Raw genomic sequence first — 22,282 nt, forward strand, 5'->3', positions numbered from 1 at the left:
GCCTCAGACCCAGCTGGGGGTGCCCCCAGGCGGCATCACAGGGAGAAGCGCTGTTAGAGTTGGATGGCAGGGGCCTGAGCCTCCGTTTCACTGAGAGCTCAGGCAATTTTCTGGGGCGCTGTGGGTCAGCTTCAGGACTCTTTCCTAAAGGAAAATCCTTGCTCCATTCCAGAATCCACAGTGTCTGAGCTCAGGCTGAGTCGGATCAGGGCAGGCAGACAACAGTCTGGGGCTGAAGCCAGATTCACCGGGGCCATGGCTACTGCGGCAGTGCGGTTGCTGCAGCCCTGAACTTGAGCACTTATCATTTCTCAAGGTCCTCTCCCCCACCTCTCCTCTCTGGAGGGGACTTCAAGTTTCCAGTGAAAGGAAACTGTTGACTCTGGCTGACACTGGGAAGACCCCTCCTAGAAGGTGTTGAACCCAGAGTCCAAACCCAGCCTTTCACTTCCTTTTCACCCCTTATCCCAACCCTCCCCCTGAAACCCATTTCCTGAGCTCTGATGAGAATCCCAGCCCAAGGACCATCCTTTGCTACCAGGCAAAATGGGCTTCTGGAACATATCATGAATACCTCTGCATTCTCCACTCACAGCCTTGACAAACTTCCTACCTCAGCTGCAGGGCTGAGGCACATCACTCTCACTCTGGGGCAGCATATTGTCCATGTGGGGCCTGGCACCCTGAGTGCCTGCCTCCTCTACCCCTGCTTCTGAACCCCTCTCGATTCCTAGTATTTCTACTTGCAGGGTAAAGAGGACTGTGGGGTCCTGGTCTTCTGACTTTCCAGCTCCTACACAGCATGCTTGCCTTCCTGAGCCCTCACAACCCACTCTTCTTACCCATCTCCCCCATCTTTCTCTCTCTCTCTGGGTACAGTAAAGGAACATACTTTAAGGGTATGAGAGCAGGTGTGATTTTGTGGAAGAGGTGTGTAGGTGGGTGAGAGGGTGTGCATTGTGATGTATGAGGGAGGGTGTGCATTTGTGCAAACTCTAAATGTGACTGACGCTTTGTGGGTGGATGGGGAGAAGATGTGTGTGTGTGACTGGAGGAGGTTGGCTGCCTTTGCAAATACATGCCTGCAAAAATCTCCCTTCCTTTTGTAAATGCATTGCTTGGAAGGAAGCTAATCGAATCAACAGGAAATGTATTTGACCTAATGTATGAGCAGATGTCCTAGGAGTTCCTGTCCTCAGAACAGAAGCAGAGCCAGTTATGATCTATCCCAGGAGAGGGGAAGGGCCAGCAGCAGCCCCTTACTATGGGTGGAGCTAGGTTGGGCCTTGGCATCACCCTACTCGTGTGAAATAAGTATTTGCCCACTCTCTGCCTTTTATAATCCATGACTGTCCAAGGAGGCCAAGGAGCCAGAGAAGACAAAGACAAAACTGGAAATGAGAACCGCCTGCCCATAGCAGCAGAACATCTCGATGGCAACTTCCAGCAGTCTCAGGAAGTAGCTGCTTCAGCTTTCTCAGAGTTAGGACTCCACCTCCTGTCCCCACCTCAGGGAGTGGGGGGGAACCAACGTGAGTTATGGGGTCATGGCAGTCTCACTGGCCCTGTGACCAAGGCTATATTCTTTCCCAACTACTGGTTAAAGAGGTAAGAGTTGGGAAGTTCCCTTTAAGGAATGGGGCAGACCACAGACTGTCTGTGTTCCTCATCACCTTAGAGAATGCAGGGAATCTATGACTTTGGGACTTGGAGCAAAACTGCGTTACAGGTGTGATGTCAGGGGTGCTGGGGGACTATTGCTGTACCTGCCAAACACCCCTTGCCTGAAATCCCTAAGCCAGAAACAATGTCACTCCTTGCCCAGTTGATGATGAAGCAGAAAGTAAGTTCCTAGAAAAGACCACACTCTGAAAGGGGCATTTTCAAATGATCAGGTTTTTCCCCAAAAGCAGGTTTAGGAAGTAGGAAGAGAGCAATAAGCTTGGGGTTTCTGAAACAGCAGATGGGTCCAAACGTGTGGAAGAAAAACAGTTGTCCTCTTCAAAATTTCACCTAGGGATGGCCCTGAGAGAAAAAATGTATCTGTGTGTGAATGCCACATATCTGGCTGTCTGTAGTGCTCTTTTTGACCCACTTTAATAGCAACATGGCAATTTAGGCTATTTTCTAAAACTTTTTTTATTATGGAATATTTTAAACATACACACAAGTAGACAGAAGAGTATAATGACTCCCAAATGTACCCATCATTCTGCTTCAATGATTATCTTAGCCAGTTGTGTTGTATTATCCCCAATTTTTTTTTGTTCTTTTGCTGGAGTTTTTAAAAGCAAATCTTAGCCATATAATTAATTTCAGCTGTAAATATTACACTGTGTATCTGTAACAGACTTAAAAAAAACTCATCCATATATAGATTCAGATGGTTACATACAGAAATAATTATAGATATGTGTATATATAACAGTATACACATATATTTTCTTTGTCAGCTGAGGAGGGCCAAAAAGCAAGACACCCCAGTAGCAATGAGTATACCTTGCACCCAAATCTTGGTTTCTGACACCATTTTCCAATAAAAAGAACCAATGGTCCTTGGAGAAATGGCTGATTCTAGGACCGGAGGTCCAGTGGTTAGGACTCCTCGCTCTCACTGCCAAGGCCCTGGGTTCAGTCTCTGGTGGGGGAACCAAAATCCCACAAGCCATGTGGTGTGGCCAAAAAAACCACACACACACACAGAAAATGATGGGGTTTATCAAAGGGTCAAATATAAATATATATAAGTGAATAAGTTATAATTTATTAATAATTTAAAAGTATATTATAAATTAATAAGTTAATTCATGGAGAGCATAGACAAATCTCCCATGCAGAATTACAAATAATTTATGTAGATACTCCAGCCTCAAGGAGGGGGAGGACCTGGAACTTCCCTGGTGGTCCAGTGGTTAAGACTCCACACTCCCAATGCAGGGGGCCCGGGTTCAATCCCTGGTCAGGTCACTAGATCCCGCATGCTGCAACTAAGACTTGGTGCAGCCAAATAAATAAATATTTTTTTTAAAAAAAGGAGGGGGAGGACCTAAAACCCATAACCCCAGTCTAATCATGAGAAACTCATCAGACAAATCCCAATGGAGGGACATTCTACAAAATACCCTACCAGTACTACTCTAAACTGTCCAAGCCAACAAAATAAAAAAAGTCTACGAAGCTATCACAGCCAAAGGAGCCTAGGGAGTCATGATAACTAAATATAATGTGGTATGCTGGATGGAACAGGAAAAGAACCTTAGGGAAAATTTGAGGAAATCTGAATAAAGTATGGAGTTTAGTAGTAATAGTATGTCAATATTGGTTTTTCAATTCCAACAAATGTACCATATTAATGTTAGATGCTAATAACAGGGGAAACTGTGTTTGGGGTAAATGGAAGCTTTCTTTTTTTGCAATTCTTCTGTAAATCTAAAGCTATTCTAAAATAAAGTTTATTTGGCACTTCCCTGGTGATGCAGTGGTTAAGAATCCTCCTGCCAGTGCAGGGGACATGGGTTCAAGCCCTGGTCCGGGAAGATCCCACATGCTGCGGAGCAAGTAAGCCCATGCACCACAACTACTGAGCCTGCACTCTAGAGCCCATAAGCCACGACTACTGAAGCCTGCGTGCCTAGAGCCTGTGCTCTGCAACAAGAGAAGCCACCGCAACGAGAAGCCCGAGCACCCGAACGAAGAGTAGCCCCACTCACCGCAACAAGAGAAAGCCCACACGCAGCAACGAAGACCCAATGCAGCCAAAAATAAATAAATTTAAAAAATAAAATTTATTTTTCAAAAAGAACCACATCCATACCCAATACTTTTTTTTGGCTGCGTTGGGTCTTCGTTGCTGCGCCTGGGCTTTTCTCTAGCTGGGGCGAGAGGGGGCTACTCTTCGTTGTGGTGCATGGGCTTCTCATTGTGGTGGCTTCTCGTTGCAGAGCATGGACTCTAGGCACGTGGGCTTCAGTAGTCGCGGCTCATGGGCTCCAGAGCGCAGGCTCAGTAGTTGTGGCGCACGGGCTTTGTTGCTCCGCGGCATGTGGGATCTTCCCAGACCAGGGCTCGAACCCGTGTCCCCTGCATTGGCAGGCGGATTCTTAACCACTGCGCCACCAGGGAAGCCCCATTTTTTTTTAAACACATTTTACTTATTTATTTATTTATTTGGCCATACCACTTGGCTTGCGGGATCTCAGTTCCCCAACCAGGGATTAAACCTGGGCCGTGACAGTAAAAGCACCGAATTCTAACCACTAGACCACCAGGGAACTCCCCATACACAATAAAATCTTTTAAAAATACTTAATATCATATAAAACTCAGTTTGTGTTCAGTTTTCCCAAACAGTCTCAAAAGACGTCATTTTATAAGTTTGTTTGAATCAGGATACAAACAAGGACGACATGTTTAATTGATAATCTCTTAATGTAGTTAGAGGTGATAGTTAGATCTAGATGCCTGACTAGATTCAGCTTCAATTTTTTGGCATGAAGGCTTCCTAGGACATGGTTTGTACTTTCAGTGGCATCATATCAGGGGGCACATTATGTCCAGTGGCCCCACTTTTAGTGATGTTAAGATTCATCAGTAGGTTAACAAGTTGACCACCTGATCCACCAAGTTCTCATCAACCTTTTACCTAATAGCTTTATCAGTTATTGATGATTATTGTCTGGAGCGATTGTTTGATTAGTGGTTGCAAACAGTGATTTTCTACATTCATTCTTCCTGCATTTTTGGATCCAATTTCCCTCCCTCATTCACCATAACTTCTGAACAGCCAGTACAATTTGGACCCCCAAGGTTGGCTAAATCCTAGTGGCTGAAATTTACTGCTGCACTTGAAACCAAGAGAACTAAAGAAGGATTCTGTAGAATACTTAGAAAGTTGTTAGAAATGCAAATTCTTGGGTCCTATTGGAGACCTACTGAATCAGAAACTCAGGTGAGGCCCAGAAATCTGGTTTAACAAGCCCTCCAGGTGTTTCTGATGCCTGCTAAAGTTTGAGAACTCCTGGACTAACACTGGCTGCCCTAAGACAGCCTTCAATCAAGCAATGATTTACTAAGGTCCTATGTTCATGGCAATATGTTGGGTGCTGAGCATTACGGATGCAAAAAAGAAGGCCTGATGCCCCCAAGGAGCTCACAGTCTATACAAGGGAACAGGGTACGTACTTATGAAAAGGTAACTGGAGACAGTTGATAGTGGGCAGTATGTTCCCAACATGGCACACAAGTGGTGCAGATGGAAGATTCCAAGGAAAGTTCAGTGGGTAGGCCCAGTTGGCAAAAGTTTAGAGCTGATTCCAACCAGGCCTTAAAGGAAGAAAAAGACTGGGGTGGGATGGAAGGAAAAAGAGACATTGGCACGAACAAAGGCAGGATGCTCAAGAAGTGAATCACCTTGCAGGCAATGAGGCTGTTTTATCCTCTCCTCACTATCACCATTCCTGCAGTGTTTCTTTCCTTGGGCTCACCTTTCCTTTTTCCTGGTTATCTTCTTGCTCGCCCATAATCACACTGGGGAGGTCACAGTCGAGTCTATGCAGGTTTCTATGTGCTGTCCCTGAGCTTGGGAGTGTAGGATGTGGTAATCCGGGCTGGTGAGTGCGGAAGGGCGTCTGAGGAACCCTTTGCCTCTGTCACGGATGTTGTATATGTACAGAGTGTCCGTCCAGAGTTTCCGCGCTGCGGCCGGACGCGGCAAGCGTAATACCTTCAGGCTCACGACTCCTGAACACCAAGAGGGCAAACCCCTCCCGAGAGTGGGCGGAGACAGGACCTGAAGAGGCGGGGCCGGGCTGCGGGGCGGAAGCTCAGAACTGGTGGCGGCGGAAGCCCGGCCCCAGCTGGGCAAGATGGCGGCGTCCAGGTGGTCCAAGGCCAAGTAGGTGGCTGGGCTAGCGGGACGGACTATAGGAGATCCCGGCGGAGGGCTCTGGTACAGGGTATCCAGTTCTTTGTCGGAGTCTGCCCCAGTGTCTTTGATCTGGCCAGGAGCGGCCGCGGCCTCGTCGGTGCGGAGATCCTGGGCACGGCCCTCCATCCGCGGGCAGCATAGGCTAAGACTCCGTGATTTCTCTTTGTTGACGCGGGTGGCCCAGGAGCGCCCGCGACCGTAGAGCCCTAGGGGCCCTTGTGGGGCCCGACAGAATATGTCTTGAACTGCTTTGGTGAAATTTATTCCTAAGTATTTTATTCTTTTCGATGCTATTGTAAATAGAATTGTTTTCTTAATTTCGTTTTCTGATTGTTCTTTAATAGTGTATAGAAATACAAATGATTTTTATATATTGATCTTTTATAGCCCAAGGTTTTTAATAATTTGAATACTTTTCGGCCAGGCATGTTCCCACCAGTATGATACCGAATCACCACTCCCCGGTATGACACATTTATCCGCCTGGCTCCTAATGACATTTTCCTTAGGTCCCCTATGGTTGTTCTTGAAAGTTTTTATCATCCACAGATTGTAAACAATCTAAGGTGGCAGTAAATATTGTTGCTGGGCTATTGACATCAGGGAGAGCTAAGTAAGGAGGGAGTGGCAATAAGGTATGAATGGGGAGGAATGAGTCCACCGAACCCAGGGAAAAGGAGCCTTTTCTGATGCACAAAAAAGAGAATCAGAGGGCTTCCCTGGTGGCGCAGTGGTTGAGAGTCCGCCTGCCGATGCAGGGAACACGGGTTCGTGCCCCGGTCTGGGAAGATCCCACATGCCGCGGAGCGGCTGGGCCCGTGAGCCATGGCCACTGAGCCTGTGCATCCGGAGCCTGTGCTCCGCAACAGGAGAGGCCACAACAGTGAGAGGCCCGCGTACTGAAAAAAAAAAAAAAAAAAAAGAGAATCAGGGTTCAGTTGCAGAGGGCCCATCATCTTTACTGCTTCTAGGAGTGAATGAGAGTGAATTCCCTACACTGAAGCAGTGCTGGAAAGAGTCCCACAACGGAGGCAGCTGGAGTGTCAAGATGCTGTCGAGACCAAAGCCAGGGGAGTCCGAGGTGGACCTGCTGCGCTTCCAGAGTCAGTTTCTTGCAGCTGGTGCAGCCCCAGCAGTACAACTGGTGAAGAAAGGAAGTAGGAGTGGTGGTGATGCTAACCCGGACAGGCCTCCACTGCAGGATCATCGGGATGTGGTGATGCTGGACAGTGAGTGGCTGTGGGTATGAGGTTGAAAAGGAGAGCGGTACAACTTCAGGGTCTCTCCCTCTTCCTGATGTGGCTGGATTCCCCATCATTATTTCAGAACTGTGTAACCTCTGTTGCTGCAGCCCCATTTTACATATGAAGAAACGGAGGCTCAAAGAGGTTAAATACCTTGCCCAAGGTGACACAGCTTGAGCCAGTGCTGCACAGCAGCTGCCTTTCTTTCTTTGGCTTTCCCCTAGCCCTCAGTCTCTTCCTGGGAAGATATGAGTAACCTCACATCTGGGTTTTTTTCTTTCTCAGATCTCCCAGATTTGCCCCCAGCTTTGGTTCCTGCTCCTCCAAAGAGAGCCAGGCCCAGCCCCGGCCATCCCCTGCCTGAACATGAGGACCCTGAAGAGAGGCTGAACAGGCATGATAAGCACATCACTGCTGTCTTGACTAAGATTATTGTGCGTCTCACCCTGGTTGAGTGGGGCAAGGCATCCAAGGGCAGAAAGGATGTTGCATGTGGGTGGTGAGCCTTATTGAGCAGAGAGTGATTCAGAAAGATGGGACTTTATCCCCGTGCAGTCAGGTTGGGGGCTGGTTTAGAATCACTATGACTTAAGAAGCAAGATGGGTTCATGACTCCCTAGGGTGAGGTTCTAGTCATATAGAACTGAGGCTAGTAGGATAGGGTCCAGCCTGGGGAAATCTCTGTATCTTCACTGCTTTGTACTTTGTTGCTGCAGGAACGAGATACAAGTTCAGTGGCTGTGAATCTGCCTGTGCCCTGTGGCGTTGCTTTCCCTCCTGTATTCCATCGCTCACAGGGGAGACAGGTAGGCAGCAGTGACCTCACATGGTGTTTAGGGGAGGACAGTCTTGTGAGCATCATAGTGCATATTCCCCAAGTAGATAATCTTAATAATGATAAGCAATTCCATTGTTAAAACAGCACCACACTAAGCACTTTACATGCATTACTTCATTTGATCCTTATAACAGCCATGTAATATAGGTATCATTATCTCTATTTTTCAGATAAGGAAACTGATAACTTTTGCAACACCACACATCTAATAGATAGAAGAGCCAGAAATCCAACCCAAGTCTGTCAGACTTCAAAACCTATGCTTCTATAGAGCCCTGCTTTCTCTGAGGACTAGGGTTGTGACCCTTGGAGATTAAGCAAGTCTCTTGTATCTCTCTTTGTTCCAGCGACCTTGGTATAAAGAGGTTGAGAAGAGAATGGGATAATGAGCATCAGTCACCTGGGTTTTCTTTTTGCCCCATAGGGGAAGCCAGCAACATCTGGTAAGAGAAGTATCTTTGCCCAGGAAATTGCAGCAAGGAGAGCATCTGAAGCCAAGGTCCCACCAGTTGGAGAAGTTGCATCTACCTTGCACCCACCAGAGGGTGAGCAGGGTTTGAAGAGGTTTGGGCTCAGTCTTTTTGTAATACACATTTGTAGAGTCATCTTTGGATATACATCTTCCCTGCCTCAAATCTGAAGTGCATTTGAGCCATCTAAAGAGGAGCCATCCGATATCTCCACTTAGACTATTGAGTATGGGCAGCTTGGGTCCACATCTGGGTCTTAGGTGCAGGGAGAAGGCAGGGCATTACTTGACTGTAGGAGAAAGGAAGGGGATAGAAGTGTCTGGTAGAGACTGTAAAATAAAGATGTAGGCCAAGATTCTTTTAATGGTGCAAATTACTAGCAGAAGAGCTGGGGGCAGGCCCCTGGAGGCAGACGGCTGCCTAGACATCCAAGAGAAGAGTCAGAAAGTGGGATGTTTCTGAGGGAAACTTCTAAGTCCAAGGGGAAAAATGAGTAGAGAGGTCATCACCCCAACCCAGCCCCAGGATGCCCTGGAGTCTTGTGCCAAACCCAGGGGGGTCTCCACTCTGTGCCTGGGAAAACTCTGGGGCTTCCATCTGTCTCCAGAGCTAATGGGATTAGAGAAGAGGGACAGAAGGCCCAGTTGGGGTGAGGCAATGAAACTGATCGTATCCTTCTTCCAGGTGCTGCAACCTGTGAGGCACCCACACCTAGGGAGCAGGGCAGCCAGCTTCCATGGAACAGCTACAGCTTCCAGGGACCCCATCTGGTTACAGGGAAGGGGCTCAAAAGCCAGGAGGCTGAGCAGGAAGCCCAGACCATCCATGAAGAGAACGTAGCGAGACTGCAAGCCATGGCTCCGGAGGAGATCCTGCAGGAACAGCAGCGGTTACTGGCTCAGCTTGGTACGGGTACCAGCCTTTCCTGCCAAGACCGGGCTAGGAAGTTACTGTCATTTATTGAGGAAGGCTCACTGTGAGTGCCAGGCAGAGTACTTTAACACATTTCATTTTGTCCTCAAACTGTTCCTGTGAGGTCGGTGGTACTAACCTCATTTATGTATGAAAAGATAAAAACAAAAAAAACTGAGGCTCAAAACTAAGAAATTCTCCCTCAGGTCACACAGCCTGGTGCCACATCCTGTTAATGAACACCAGTGAGATATAAACCCAGTTCTACCTGGTCTCATGGGCCGTGTTCTTAATCATTATACCATGTATACTGTACTACTGTAGTGTAGTATACACTATTTTGGCTGTACTCTAGTACAACTACAGGGTACTCTATTATGTGATGCTGTGCTATACTACACCTCTCTCCTAGTTTCTGTTCACCAAAACAATAGTGCCAAGTCAATCTGTTCCAAACTATGTATCTAGCACTTATATAGAGCATACCATATATTAGTTTTGTTTTCTTTTTTTTTTTTTTGCTGCTCTGGGTCTTCATTGTTGCACACGGGCTTTCTCTAGTTGCAGCAAGTCGGGGCACCACTCTTTGTTGTGGTGCGCGGGCTTCTTATTGCAGTGGCTTCTCTTGTTGCAGAGCATGGGCTCTAGGTGTGCAGGCTTCAGTAGTTGTGGCACACAGGCTCAGTAGTTGTGGCTTGTGGGCTCTAGAGCGCAGGCTCAGTAGTTGTGGCACACGGGCTTAGTTGCTCCGAGGCATGTGGGATCTTCCCAGACCAGGGCTTGAAACTGTGTCCCCTGCATTGGCAGGTAGAGTTTTAACCACTGCGCCACCAGGGAAGTCCCCATATATTAGGTTTTTAGTGAATATTTGTGCATAAATAAATAAATAAAATAGTTGAAAGTGAGAAACTATTCCCCTAAATGCCTTCTTTTTGGCCCTCGTCAACATTGATTCATTTATTCCACAGCCACTTACTTTGGGCCTCTGACCTGAGGCCAAGCACAGGGATGGGCAGACTGGCCTGGACCAGGGGACTGTGAAGAGTGGAGGAATAGGTGGGCAGGCAGGTCCCAGTGACAGATATGGGTCATCGAGGCTGCAAGAGAGCCCCGGGGCTTAGGCCAGGGCTGGGAAGTGGCTTGTCTTGGCCTTGGCGCCCACAGACAGGCAGTATTAAGCAGATTTCAGGTGTATAGAGGCTGGCAGGAGGATCTGCCCCCACCCATTCTCCCCTCTATGCTCTCTTCTAGATCCCAGCTTGGTTGCCTTCTTGAGATCTCACAGCCGCACCTGTGAGCAGGCAGAAGAGAAGGCCATGGGGGAGCAGAGGCCAGGAGGTCGCTCTGCTGAGGTCACTGGAGAGGAGCCCATCATGCCAACTTCTGCCAGTGAGCCCAGGCAGGAAGATAAGCTGGAGCCAGGAGCCCCAGGTTTGGAGGAGGAGGGGACTTCTGGGGAATAAAAGTAGAGGAAAGTATTCCTTCTCCTAGGCCTGGCAGATGGGAAGAGAGAGAATCTTCTCTGTCCTTGAACATCTAACGTTAATCTTTATTATTGGCTTGAAATCAGTCTTCATTTGCTGATGCATATATTCTTCCTGCATGTGCTTCCTGTTTTCCTGTCCTGTTACTGCTCCTTCTCCCCCTTCCCTGGTAAGAGACAGCACAATGTGATGGCTGAATGGCCCCCTCCCCCTCCAGACCATCTGCCCCTTGCCTTTGCAGTAGCTGCCCCAGCTCTGGCTCCATCCATCCCACAGTTCTTTCTGCCTCTGCTCTCAGTGTTGGGAGGATAATGGCAGGGTGGTGGGAGAGGAAGGGTCTGATGCAGGTCTTGTGAACATGCCAGACCTGAAGCAGAGAGGCCAGTGGGAGCACTCATCTTCCAGGAACTGGATGATTTTATTAGTGATTAACAAAAGAAGAATTGAATTAGGAGAGCCGGGAACCTACTGCCCCTGGATGAACTCTAGGCCAGTTGAGCAGGTTGGATGGGGGGGGGGGGGTGAGGAAGGAGGAGGATATTGCAGGTGTGTGTTTCTGTATCTTGCTCTGCTGAAGTATAGCTGCCCCCTCCTCATTGTCTCTACTCCCCTGCTCCTTTAGAAGGTCGGTACTAGAGAGTGGAGAACTGTGGCTTCCCTGCTGTATGTGGTACTGCCTTCCTCCTCTGCTTCCTCTCTCTTCTCTTCCTTATCTCCTCCGCTTCCTCTTTCCTCTCCCAACAAATCTTTGGGGTCAGAAAGGGGCTAGAGCCCAGGACGGGGTGTGTTCTGCCATATCAGGCATTCCAGCCCCTGGGCTGTGCCATTAGTCATAGCTCTAGGCAGAGGCTGCCAGACCCTTGGGCAGAGGTGGATGTGGCAGCTTCTGGATGATGCCTGGGACCCCAGTGGATCAGTGAGCTGAGCCCCTTAGGGAATACTACCTGCTTCCATCTCCCCAGCTCTGGCACTGCCCGTGACTCCCCAGAAAGAATGGCTGCACATGGACACCGTTGAGCTGGAGAAGCTCCATTGGACCCAAGACCTGCCTCCACTCCGACGGCAGCAGACTCAGGAGGTGAGGAGAGCCAGCTGGCCTACAAGGGCAAGGTGGGGTGGCAGTGAGTGGGGCTGCTGTCTTGCACCCAGAACTTAGGCTTTTCTCTTCCCCCATGCTGGAGAAACATCTCTCCTAGTGCTCACCCCCCTCTTCCTGCCTGGTCTCTAAGGCCAGAGGAGCCCCACTTCTGGTCAGAGGTAGAGTCAGGCCCTACATCCTGAGAGGCCTGGGATTACAGGTGAGGAATCGGTGTGGGGAAGTTGCTGGTGCCCCCAGCCCATAGTTCTCTTTCTGTACCCATTAGAGGATGCAGGCCCGATTCAGTCTTCAGGGAGAGCTGCTGGCCCCCAGCGTGGACCTTCCCACCCATCTGGGCCTACACCACCATGGAGAGGAGGCGGAGGTGAGGCGTGGGGTCCAGGGAGTACTGGGCAGCTCTCAGCAAGTGCTTTTAACAACCATGTGCAGAAGGACTGCTGCTCAGCTGCCTTGGCCCTTCTGTGCACCCTATTCCAGTTCACGGCCTTACTGTCTTTTCAGTTTTTTTTTTTTTAATATTTATTTATTAGTTTATTTGTTTGGCTACACCAGTCTTCCTTGTGGCACGTGGGATCTTCATTGCCGCATGGGGGATCTAGTTCCCTGACCAGGGATCGAACCCGGGCCCCCTGCATTGGGAGCGCAGAGTCTTAACCATTGGACCACCAGGGAAGTCCCTGTCCTTTCAGTTCTTAGGCTTGAAATCTTTCTCCTTGTTCCCTCACTCCAGTCAGTCGCCAGAACTTGCCAGAACTTGCCAATTCTGTTTGTCACCTCCCTACAGTGCTTCCTCGATCAGAGCCTTGATCCCTCTGGTCTGTTCAGTCGCCATATTCCACTCACTCCGTCTTGCCGTTCGCTTGCTCCCCAATGGGTCTGCCGTAGTGATTTCCCCTGGCCCAGCTCAGGCTGTCCCTTGCCTCAGAAAGTTTCCTCGCTCAGGGAATTCTCCCAGAATAAGGTCTTGGCTCCTCAGCACGACAGAACAGCCTTCCACCATCTGTCCCTGCTGACCCCACAGCTCTGCGTCCCTCACTTCTGCTGCACATTCTGTTGCCTCCTCCCCACGTACCCGCTGTGCTCAAGGACCTCCAGGGAACGCCTTTCCCCTCTGCTCCATGCCAGGCCATCAGAGCTCTACCCACCCACTGAGACCACAGCACTTTTCCAGGTGCCCCTTCTCTCTGTCTCCTGTTCTCTGGTTGCAAATTAAACACCGATTACTACATTCCTCCCAAACTGCCTTATGCTATGGTTACTTGTACGCCAGTCTTATTTTCTTTACCAGTTTGAGGGTCCACGGAGAGCAGAGGCAAGAGACATCACTTACTTTTCTTTGTCTTCACCGTGGCACCTGACTCAGTGCATGGCAGATAGGGGTTGCCACGTATTTGTTGGTGGGTGCTGCCCTGTATCTTGGCTCCTTCTGACTTCTTGTCCCTGTTCCAGAGAGCAGGGTACTCCCTTCAGGAGCTGTTCCACCTGACGCGCAGCCAGGTGTCCCAGCAGAGAGCACTAGCGCTGCATGTGTTGGCCCAGGTCATCGGCAGGGTGAGTGAACTGTTGGCCTCATCCTGCCCGCCCCCCTCCCCTTAGACTTTCCCACCTCCTGCCTGTTTCACTCTGACTCACTGGCCCATACACCAGCTGTGTGTGGGTCACACTGAGAACAGGATAAACCCAGGGTCCTAGCTGGACAAGTAAAGGGTTTAGGACAGAGACTGTAACTTCAGCGTATTCAGCAAGGTTTTATCCTCCTGCCCTCAAGGCCCAGGCTGGCGAGTTTGGGGACCGGCTAGTGGGCAGTGTCTTGCGCCTCCTTTTGGATGCTGGTTTCCTCTTCCTGCTGCGCTTCTCTCTGGATGACAGAGTGGATGGGGTCATCGCAGCTGCTGTCCGGGCTCTTCGGGCTCTGCTGGTGGCTCCTGGAGATGAGGTACAGCAGGCATAGGAATGAGGCTTCAAGGTATTAGGGTCCCTACGCCTTCTGCTGGGGCTGCCCTCGTTGATGAGGCTTTGCCAGGCAGAGCACAGAATGGGGTGGCTGTGTCACTACCTTCTAAAGGCCCCAAAGCCTAGGAGCCTTGCCTCTCTGTCCTTTGTGCGTGGCTTTTGCCCTCTACTTCTGGACCCGCTTTCTGGCCTGATGCCTTCTTCCTCTTCCCACCTTCACACTCTTTCCTCTGGCAGGAGCTCCTCGATAGCACCTTCTCTTGGTACCATGGAGCTTTGGTGTTCCCTCTGATGCCCAGCCAGGAGGACAAGGAGGACGAGGATGAGGATGAAGAGCCCCCAGCAGAAAAGGCAAAAAGGAAGAGCCCGGAGGAAGGAAACCGGCCTCCATCTGACCTGGCCCGACATGATGTCATCAAGGTAAAAGTGCTGGGGCAGCTGCACTTGTCCCATGACCTCCGGGGCCAGCACATGTTGGGCAGGAGGGGTCATCAAGGCCTAGGGTCCAGTTGCATTTGGTAGTGGGTTTGTGTCTCTGATCCTCAGGGGCTCCTGGCCACCAACCTGCTGCCTCGGCTACGCTACTTGCTGGAGGTGACCTGCCCAGGACCTTCTGCGGTCCTTGACATCCTGGCTGTGCTCATCCGCGTGGCCCGGCATTCCCTGGAGTCAGCCACAAGGGTGAGAAAGAGAAGGAGGCAGGGACTGGGCAAAGAGCCTAGCTAGGCCTGGTCTTGACCCCCAGCCTCCTTACCTCCCTTTTCGTCCTGGCCTGCACAGGTCCTGGAGTGCCCTCGGCTGATAGAGACTGTGATTCAAGAGTTCCTGCCCACCAGCTGGTCCCCTATGGGGGTGAGGCCTACCCTCAGTCTACACAGAGTGCCCTGTGCTCCTGCCATGAAACTTCTTCGTGTCCTGGCCTCGGCTGGTAGGAATATTGCTGCCCGGCTGGTAAGCAGAACACAGGGCAAGGGATGGTGGCTTGAGACAGGGCTGGGCTGGGGGCTAAGAATAGCCCCTGCACTCTGGGTGGCCCAGTCATGCCATCTTTCTCTTCGTATCTGTTCCAGTTGCCTAGAAATGGAACAGAAACCCCCAGGCAGGAACCTAGTCACCTGGAGCCTAGCGTATCCTGTAGGCCTGCTCTGCTCTCATTATGGGAAGGGAAGGTTCCCTGTTCCCTGGACCCAGGCCAGAAGGGCCACATACAAATAGGCATAGCCAAGGTGCCCAGCAAGTGCTTGCTAAAAAGAAGGATGGAAGGAGAGAGGAAGGGAGGGATGGATGAGATAGTTTCACCCTAGCCCAGAACCATGACCCTCTGGCACCAGAGGGGCCTCAACAGGGATGAGTTGAGCCAGTCTCTGTAGTGAGAGAACCTGAGGCCTGGAACTTCGGGCTCCCAGCTGATCCTGATCCCCAGACTCTCTGCCCAACCCCAGCTGAGTGGCTTTGATCTCCGGAGTCGCCTGTGCCGCTTTATAGCTGAGGCTCCCCAGGATCTGGCCTTGCCCCCAGAGGAAGCCGAGACACTGAGCACTGAGGCCTTCCGTCTGTGGGCCGTGGCAGCCTCCTACGGCCAGGGCGGTGACCTTTACAGGTGAGGAGAGACAAGGGTAGGCTCCCTCACAGACCCCTCCAGCTCTGCACTCTGGCCTTGATCAAGGTTCAAGCTCGGAGGGAGGCTGAGTATGAGAAAGAGGTGTTTCTGGGAGAAAGGAAGAAAATTTGGGAGTCAGGACTAGCCGGGGGAGAGTGGAACAAAGCTGGGTTAACCACATTCTGTGCACCCCAGCTTGGTATCTTGGTGAAATCAGATTTAAATTCCCTCTTGTGGTGGAAGCCTTGAGGGGCTACCTCCTTCCCTTCAGCCCCCAGCCTTCCTTCTTGAAACCTTCCCAGAGTCCGCAGCCCTGGGCCTCCCTCCTGCTCCTCCTCAGCCAGACTGCAGATGCCCGGGGCCAGGCCTTGCTTTGTGTCTTCTGTTTCCATCTCCCTTCTCACACTGAAGGGTGGTCCTTCTCCCCACTCACCAGGGAGCTGTACCCTGTGCTGATTCGAGCCCTGCAGGCTGTGCCGAAGGAGCTCAGCAGCCCCTCCCCTCAGCCCCTGGCTCTGCAGAGGGCAGCCTCACTGCTCACCGTCCTCACCCAGCTGACCCTAGCCGCCGGTAGCACCACCCCTGAGCCCAGAAGGTAGGCTCTAGCCCTGAGTCGCTGGCGGTGACATCCTGTCGGGAGCTCTGGGACTGGTGGGAGTGCTCCTCCACAGGGAGAGGGCGGCCAGAGCTTCGAGGGGAGTCCAGGCAGCCAGATCCTCATGGTGGCCCCTTGTGGCTCTCCTGTAGTGACTCTGCTGAGGCCAGTGTGTCGTCCACTCCTTCCTCAATCACTTGGACGCAGGTGTCTGGGCTCCAGCCTCTCGTGGAGCCTTGTCTAAGACAGACCTTGAAGTTGCTGCCCACACCTGAGACGTGGAGTGCCCTTGGCCCAGTGCCCACTGCCTGCCTGCTCTTCCTGGACGCTTACTACCAGGCCTGGAGCCAGCAGGTGAGTGTTGCCTGCCTGCCTTCCACGCTGCCCTGGGTGCCCTGCCTTCATCTTAGCATTCCACCCTCGTTCTCCCTCTGTCTCCACCTCTCCGTACCTGCCTCCCCATTTCCACCTTTTCCCTCCTACCTTTCTTCCTCTTTCCACCTCCATGTCCAGTGGAGCTTCCAAGGAGTCGTGTTGGTAGGGACCGTAGAACCCCAAACAGCAGCTTGGCCTCCCTGGAGCCTTCATGCTCTCTCAAGACCCTAGACAGTGGGTGCCAGGGCAACCTCAGGGTCTCCTCTGCCTCTAGAAGGGGCAGAAGGCAGAAGCCTCTAAACACTGACTCTTGGCCACTCGGAATCATGGGCTTGGCCTGGGTACATGGGGTCCAGGAGAATGGGGGTCCTGGACCATCAGCTCAGTGAGTGTCTTGGTCTTCCAGCCAGGCTTGTGCCCAGGGGATTGGCTTCAGGACACGGAGCGCCTGTCGGAGGAGCTGCTGCTGCCCCTGCTGAGCCAGCCCGCTCTGGGCAGACTGTGGGATTCGCTGGGGTGTGTACTGTGTGCGGTTGTGGAGCCGGGGGTGGGGCGGGGAGGCGGCAGTTTCGCTCCTTGTGGGATTCCTACACCTGGCTCCCTGGTCCATCCCAGGTGGAACCCCCCAGCCTGAGGGAAACCTGAATCCCTAGCAGGCAGCGACTGGGGGCTCCAGGGAACGTGGGCACTGTCTGCACGGCCACGTTTCCGCTAGCCTTGGTCGCAGACCAAGCAGCTGTTTCCAGCCCGGCACATATCAGGCCAGAGCCCCCCTCAGTGTCTCCATTCTGCTTCCAGGTGCTGCTCCCCTCTCTGCAACCCACAGTCCTGTGCTCCGGCCCCTGAAGCTCTCCCCAGCCTCGTGTCACTGGGCTGTGCAGGAGGCCACCCTCCTCTTAGTCTGGCTGGCTCAGCCTCCCCCTTCCCATTCCTCACGGCCCTCCTCTCTCTTTTCAACACCCTGGGCTGGATCCACAAGGGGCTGTGTGGCCAGGTGAGCGCTGGGCGCCTGGTTAGGGGGGCAGGGGGCCAAGATGGCAGGAGTCAGAAAGGGGAAGGGCGCCCCTTGGGGAAGAGAGGCCTCTTCTGCCAGCACCCATTTCTCTGAGTTTAGCTGGGGAAGGGGCAGCTAGGGAGCCCTAGAGGGCATCAAAGTCACCTTGTGAATCTGAAGCTTGCTTTTCCTCAGCTGGCTGCCGTATTGGCTGCCCCAGGACTGCAGAACTACTTCCTCCAGTGTGCGGCTCCTGTGGCTGCTCCACACCTCACACCCTTCTCCGCGTGGGCCCTGCGCCATGAGTACCACCTGCAGCACCTGGCACTCGCCCTGGCCCAGAGAGCGGTGGGTGCCCCCAACCCCCATCCCTCTGTCCACCCGCCCCCCCATTATCCCCATCCTGCTTCTCTGGAGCTTGTGCTGCTTCTGGCAAGCCGTGCAGTTCTACTTGCCTGCAGACATGCCCAGGCCCTGTGCCCATCAGCATATATTCTCTTCCTCACTTCTCTTTGCTTTGTCCCCCCTCACCGCCTCTGCCTATTCCTCCCCCTTCCCCCCTTTTCTGTCCACAGGCAACACTCCAGCCAGTGTCAGCCACCAGTGCTGCCCTCTATCACGGCATGGCCTTGGCCCTGCTGAGCCGGCTGCTGCCCGGAAGCGAGCACCTCGCCCATGAGCTACTGCTGAGCTGTGTGTTCCGGCTGGAGTTCCTCCCGTAAGTCCAGGGTTGGTGGCATCAACTGAGCCCTTTGAGAGGCTGCTGTGGTGGTTGACAGAGCAGCCCTGAATTTGGGGCCAGGAGACCTGGGTTTCTTTCTCCTTCTTCCATGGATTACGCTTAACCTGTCTGAGTTTCTATTTCCTCATTAGTAAAGTGAGGATGAGGATAATATGCTAGAGTATTATTATGAGACTTCTGTGACTGTATGGCTGAAAAATGGTTCTAAACTAGCTGTACGCTTATAATAGCTAAGTGTTACCCAGTGCTTACTCCTTGTCCGGTACTCCCTTAACCGTTTGTCTCTATTTTAATTGTTTTACCTGTACCATGAGAGTGTGTATTATTATCATTATTATCCCCACTTTACTCTGAGGAAACTGAGGCACAGAGAAGTTCTGTAAACTTGCACCTAGGTAACTGGCTCTAGTGCCCATCCTCTTAACTGCTATACACACTACATGGAAGGTTATTAGGGGAACAGGGAGGAGCGGGATTGGACCTAGGAGCCTCTGGGAAACCTTGGAGAGCTGGCATGGCCTTGTGGGTTCTAGCCTTCATTTTTGGCTTTTGGGTTCTGTTACAGGGAGAGAGCATCAGGGGGTCCGGAGGCAGCCGACTTCTCTGACCGGCTGTCCTTAGGGAGCGGCGGGGACCTTGGGTGTGGGCGAGGGACTCTACTAGCTCAGGCCTGCCAGGACCTCCCCAGCATCCGCAGCTGCTACCTGACCCACTGCTCACTGGCCCGAGCCAGCCTGCTAGCCTCTCAAGCCTTGCACCGAGGGGAGCTCCAGCGAGTCCCAGCCCTGCTGCTCCCTGTGGCTAAGGAGCCTCTGCTGCCCACTGACTGGCCTTTCCTGCCATTGATTCAACTCTACCACCGGGCCTCAGACAGCCCCTCGGGGCTTCCTCCTGCTGACACTGTGGGCACAGCCATGCGCGCCCTGCAGTGGGTGCTAGTCCTGGAGAGCTGGCGCCCCCAGGCCCTCCGGGCTGTGCCTCCTGCTGCCCGTCTGGCACGGCTCATGTGTGTGTTCTTGGTGGACAGTGAATTGTTCCGGGAGACCCCAATACAACGTCTGGTGGCAGCCCTCCTGGCCCGGCTCTGCCAGCCTGAAGTCCTACCAAACCTCAACCTGGATTGCCCACTTCCTGGCCTGACGTCTTTCCCGGATCTCTATGCCAACTTCCTGGAGCATTTTGAGGCTGTGTCTTTTGGGGACCACCTCTTTGGGGCCCTGGTTCTCCTCCCCCTGCAGCGTCGGTTCAGCGTCACCTTGCGCCTTGCCCTCTTTGGGGAGCACGTGGGAGCCTTGCGAGCTCTGGGCCTGCCTCTGACTCAGGTACTTTCTCAGCCCAGCAGGGCCCACCATGGGCATCCTGTCCTGGGCCTTGCAGGCAGTCCTGAGCCGCGGGGAGCCTTGGTGGACCTCAGGTTCCTTATCTTACCTCTTGGAGGCTTTGAGGAGATTAAGAGAATACATGAAAAGGGTTTACTGTGGTGTCTGGCATACAGTAGGTGTTCGTTATTATTAAAAAGGCATGGCTCCTTGCTCATGAGGTGCTACAGTCTAGATAAGAGATGTACTAAAACCAACATAGTTCTCAGTATTCAGATTCTAGGTGTTAAGTCAGGATTCAGAGAAGGGAAAGATCAAAGTGGGCTTCCCACAAGGAGAAGCCTTTGTGGAAGAAGTGGGGATTGATCTGGGCATGGAAAATTGGGTAGAATTTGGATTGTTAAGGAGAAAGATAGAATGTACCTAGTGGAACAGCATAAGCAAAAGCTCAGAGGCAGGAAGGAATATGACAGGATGGGAAGAGGAAGGAGTCTGACAGATACCAGCTTGGGAACTTGTTGGAAACAAAGCTAATAAAGTCTTAGAGGGCCTCAGATATCAGGTTAAGGAGTTAAACTTGTAAGCTGTAAAGAGTACTAATTTTTTTTAAGATTTGTTTTTTTATTTTCATTATAACTTATTTTGGTAAGCTTGAAATACAAACATTTTAATATACATATGTAAGATATAAATGTATATTTTGTATAAAAAACTAAAAAGAAAATATAAAATAGGTTTAAGAATTAAAAAGAACATTACAGGGAATTCCCTGGGGGTCCAGTGGTTAGGACTCCATGCTCTCACTGCCAAGGACCCGGGCTCAGTCCCTGGTCAGGGAACTAAGATCCCACATGCCGCGTGGTGTGGCCAGAAAAAGAATAGATTAAGGGAAAAAAAGAACTTTACAGTTATCCATAATCCCACTGCCCAGTAGTAATTATTTTGATTTACCTTTTTTCAGTCTTTTTTTTTTTGGCTGCACCTCGCAGCATGTGGGATCTTAGTTCCCTGACCAGAGATCAAACCCGTGCCCACTGCATTGGGAGTGCAAGTCCTAACCACTGGATCACCAGGGAAGTCCCTGTGCATATATATTTTTATAAAATTAGGATCACTGCATAATGTTTTCTTCATTGAATGTTAGGTAGTAAGCATTTCTCACATCATTAAATAATCTAAGAAATCAAAGTTTTTATTATTATATCATAATCCATCGTGCAAGTGCGTCCCAGTTTATTTTATCAGAACGCCTTAGTGGGCATGAAAGTTGTTTCTGATTTTTTGCTATTTTAAGTAACACTGTGATAAACGCCATTGGACATAAACTCCTAATCATTTCTGCGTAGAATTAAGAATAATTTTTTTAGAAACAGAATTACTATTCCAAAGAACATTAACTTTTGAAAGGTTTGCTAATAGAATTGAGCAGCTGAACATGACATTTTGAAAGTTTTAAGTAGATTAAGCAAGTAGTAGAAATTCACAGCTCCTTCTCAGTTTCCCAGTTTCCGCTGCTTTTGAGCTCTTTAGTCTTTAACCTTGATCCTTGTGATACAGAGGGACGGATGTCTGTCTAGGACCGGATCTCTGCCCTCGTGATTTGTTTCATGTGACCATCAACCATCCACCCTGTTGTCCAGTGATACACATTCCACCCTGACCCTCAGCTTGTCTCATTTCCCCTGTCACAGTTGCCTGTGTCCCTGGAGAGCTACACAGCGCCTCCTGAAGACAACCTGGCCCTTCTTCAGCTTTACTTCCGGGCTCTGGTTACTGGTGCGCTCCAATCACACTGGTGCCCTGTGCTCTATGCTGTGGCCGTGGCTCATGTCAACAGCTTCATCTTCTGCCAGGACCCAAAGAGCTTGGTAAGTTACGTCCCCATCTCCAGAGGGAGGGAAGGAACCTGCAGTTGAACTGAGCCAGCTGGGGAGGAGGTGAGGTCCAGGCCAGGCGAGTGATAGGCCTGTGGCCTGGTGCCACCTCTCCCTCTTCTGCCTCTAGGATGAGGTAAAGGCTGCCCGCAGGAGCATGTTGCAGAAAACTTGGCTGCTGGCAGATGAGGTAGGGCGGGGCACATCTTGGAGGGTGGGAGAATGGAGGGTCTTGGGGAACAGAGATCTCAACAGGATCTCACTACCCACTTCATAAAGTTTCTTCCTTCTCTGCAGGGTCTTCGGCAGCACCTTCTCCACTATAAGCTTCCTAATTCTGCCCTTCCAGAGGGTTTTGAGCTGTATCCCCAGTTGCCCCCTCTGCGTCAGCAGTACCTCCAGAGACTGATCTCAGGGGTGCTCCAAAATGGGGTTTCAGAGACCTAGTATAGCTGCTGCAGAGGAAGAGATGGATACATTCTCCTGGGGTTCACCAACAGATGCCTGGCCAGAGAGAAGGGCTTTGTGTCCTAAGAGTGTGCAGGAAACAATAGAGCAGAAGGCTTGCCTTCCTAGGAGCAAGCTCTTTGAGTTTTTTTGGAGATTGGTGAGCCTACCCTTATGTCCTGATACCTGGAGCTCAGGATCTGGGGCTTCTGAGGGTCTGTGCTGGGAGTGAGGGGTGACTTAGCTGTATACCCCTTCTTGGGGACAAGACCTACTAACTACACCTCTTCCTCTCCCCACTTCAGGCCAGGGTATATGAATACTGGAGCTGAGCATTGAAATAAAGAATTTTTTTATCTTCTGGGAATTTGATTTGGACTGATTTCAGATGTACTAGTTCAGGATTGGTA

General features: G+C 51.2%; 1 protein-coding gene across 6 annotated transcripts; it reads left to right on the forward strand.

Moving 5' to 3' along the window:
- The first annotated feature begins 5,795 nt into the window (after positions 1-5,795).
- RPAP1 (RNA polymerase II associated protein 1) lies at positions 5,796-22,239 on the forward strand. Of its 6 annotated transcripts, XM_022587412.2 has the most exons (25): positions 5,796-5,893; positions 6,898-7,155; positions 7,456-7,604; positions 7,887-7,976; positions 8,433-8,553; positions 9,163-9,384; positions 10,642-10,821; positions 11,837-11,952; positions 12,239-12,337; positions 13,423-13,524; positions 13,742-13,909; positions 14,164-14,346; positions 14,473-14,607; positions 14,707-14,877; positions 15,333-15,526; positions 15,963-16,121; positions 16,274-16,475; positions 16,903-17,012; positions 17,295-17,490; positions 17,686-17,838; positions 18,066-18,208; positions 18,798-19,554; positions 21,243-21,419; positions 21,556-21,615; positions 21,723-22,239. In XM_022587412.2, the coding sequence occupies exons 2-25, from the start codon at positions 6,975-6,977 to the stop codon at positions 21,870-21,872; spliced, it is 4,218 nt and encodes a 1,405-aa protein (XP_022443120.2). In that variant the 5' UTR covers positions 5,796-5,893; positions 6,898-6,974; the 3' UTR covers positions 21,873-22,239. The 6 variants fall into 6 exon arrangements, with proteins under 6 accessions (XP_022443120.2, XP_089761151.1, XP_022443121.2 ...); XM_089905025.1 differs by lacking the exon at positions 5,796-5,893 and having other exon boundaries at positions 5,903-7,155; XM_022587413.2 differs by lacking the exon at positions 5,796-5,893 and having other exon boundaries at positions 5,903-7,155; positions 15,369-15,526.
- Positions 22,240-22,282: the final 43 nt, after the last annotated feature.

The sequence above is a fragment of the Delphinapterus leucas genome, chromosome 2 (assembly GCF_059928025.1).
Source record: "Delphinapterus leucas isolate spDelLeu-1000000601 "Yukka" chromosome 2, BTC_Dleu_Yukka2, whole genome shotgun sequence".
Classification (NCBI taxonomy): domain Eukaryota; kingdom Metazoa; phylum Chordata; class Mammalia; order Artiodactyla; family Monodontidae; genus Delphinapterus; species Delphinapterus leucas.

What these genes read in the sequence shown, in the direction of transcription:
- RPAP1 (XM_089905025.1), top strand. Translation starts at nt 6,723, where the DNA reads ATGCCGCGGAGCGGCTGGGCCCGTGAGCCATGGCCACTGAGCCTGTGC. An exon ending in ACCATGGAGAGGAGGCGGAG is followed by an intron (nt 12,338 to 13,422) that starts GTGAGGCGTGGG and finishes TCCCTGTTCCAG; the next exon opens with AGAGCAGGGTACTCCCTTCA. An exon ending in CCCGACATGATGTCATCAAG is followed by an intron (nt 14,347 to 14,472) that starts GTAAAAGTGCTG and finishes TCTGATCCTCAG; the next exon opens with GGGCTCCTGGCCACCAACCT.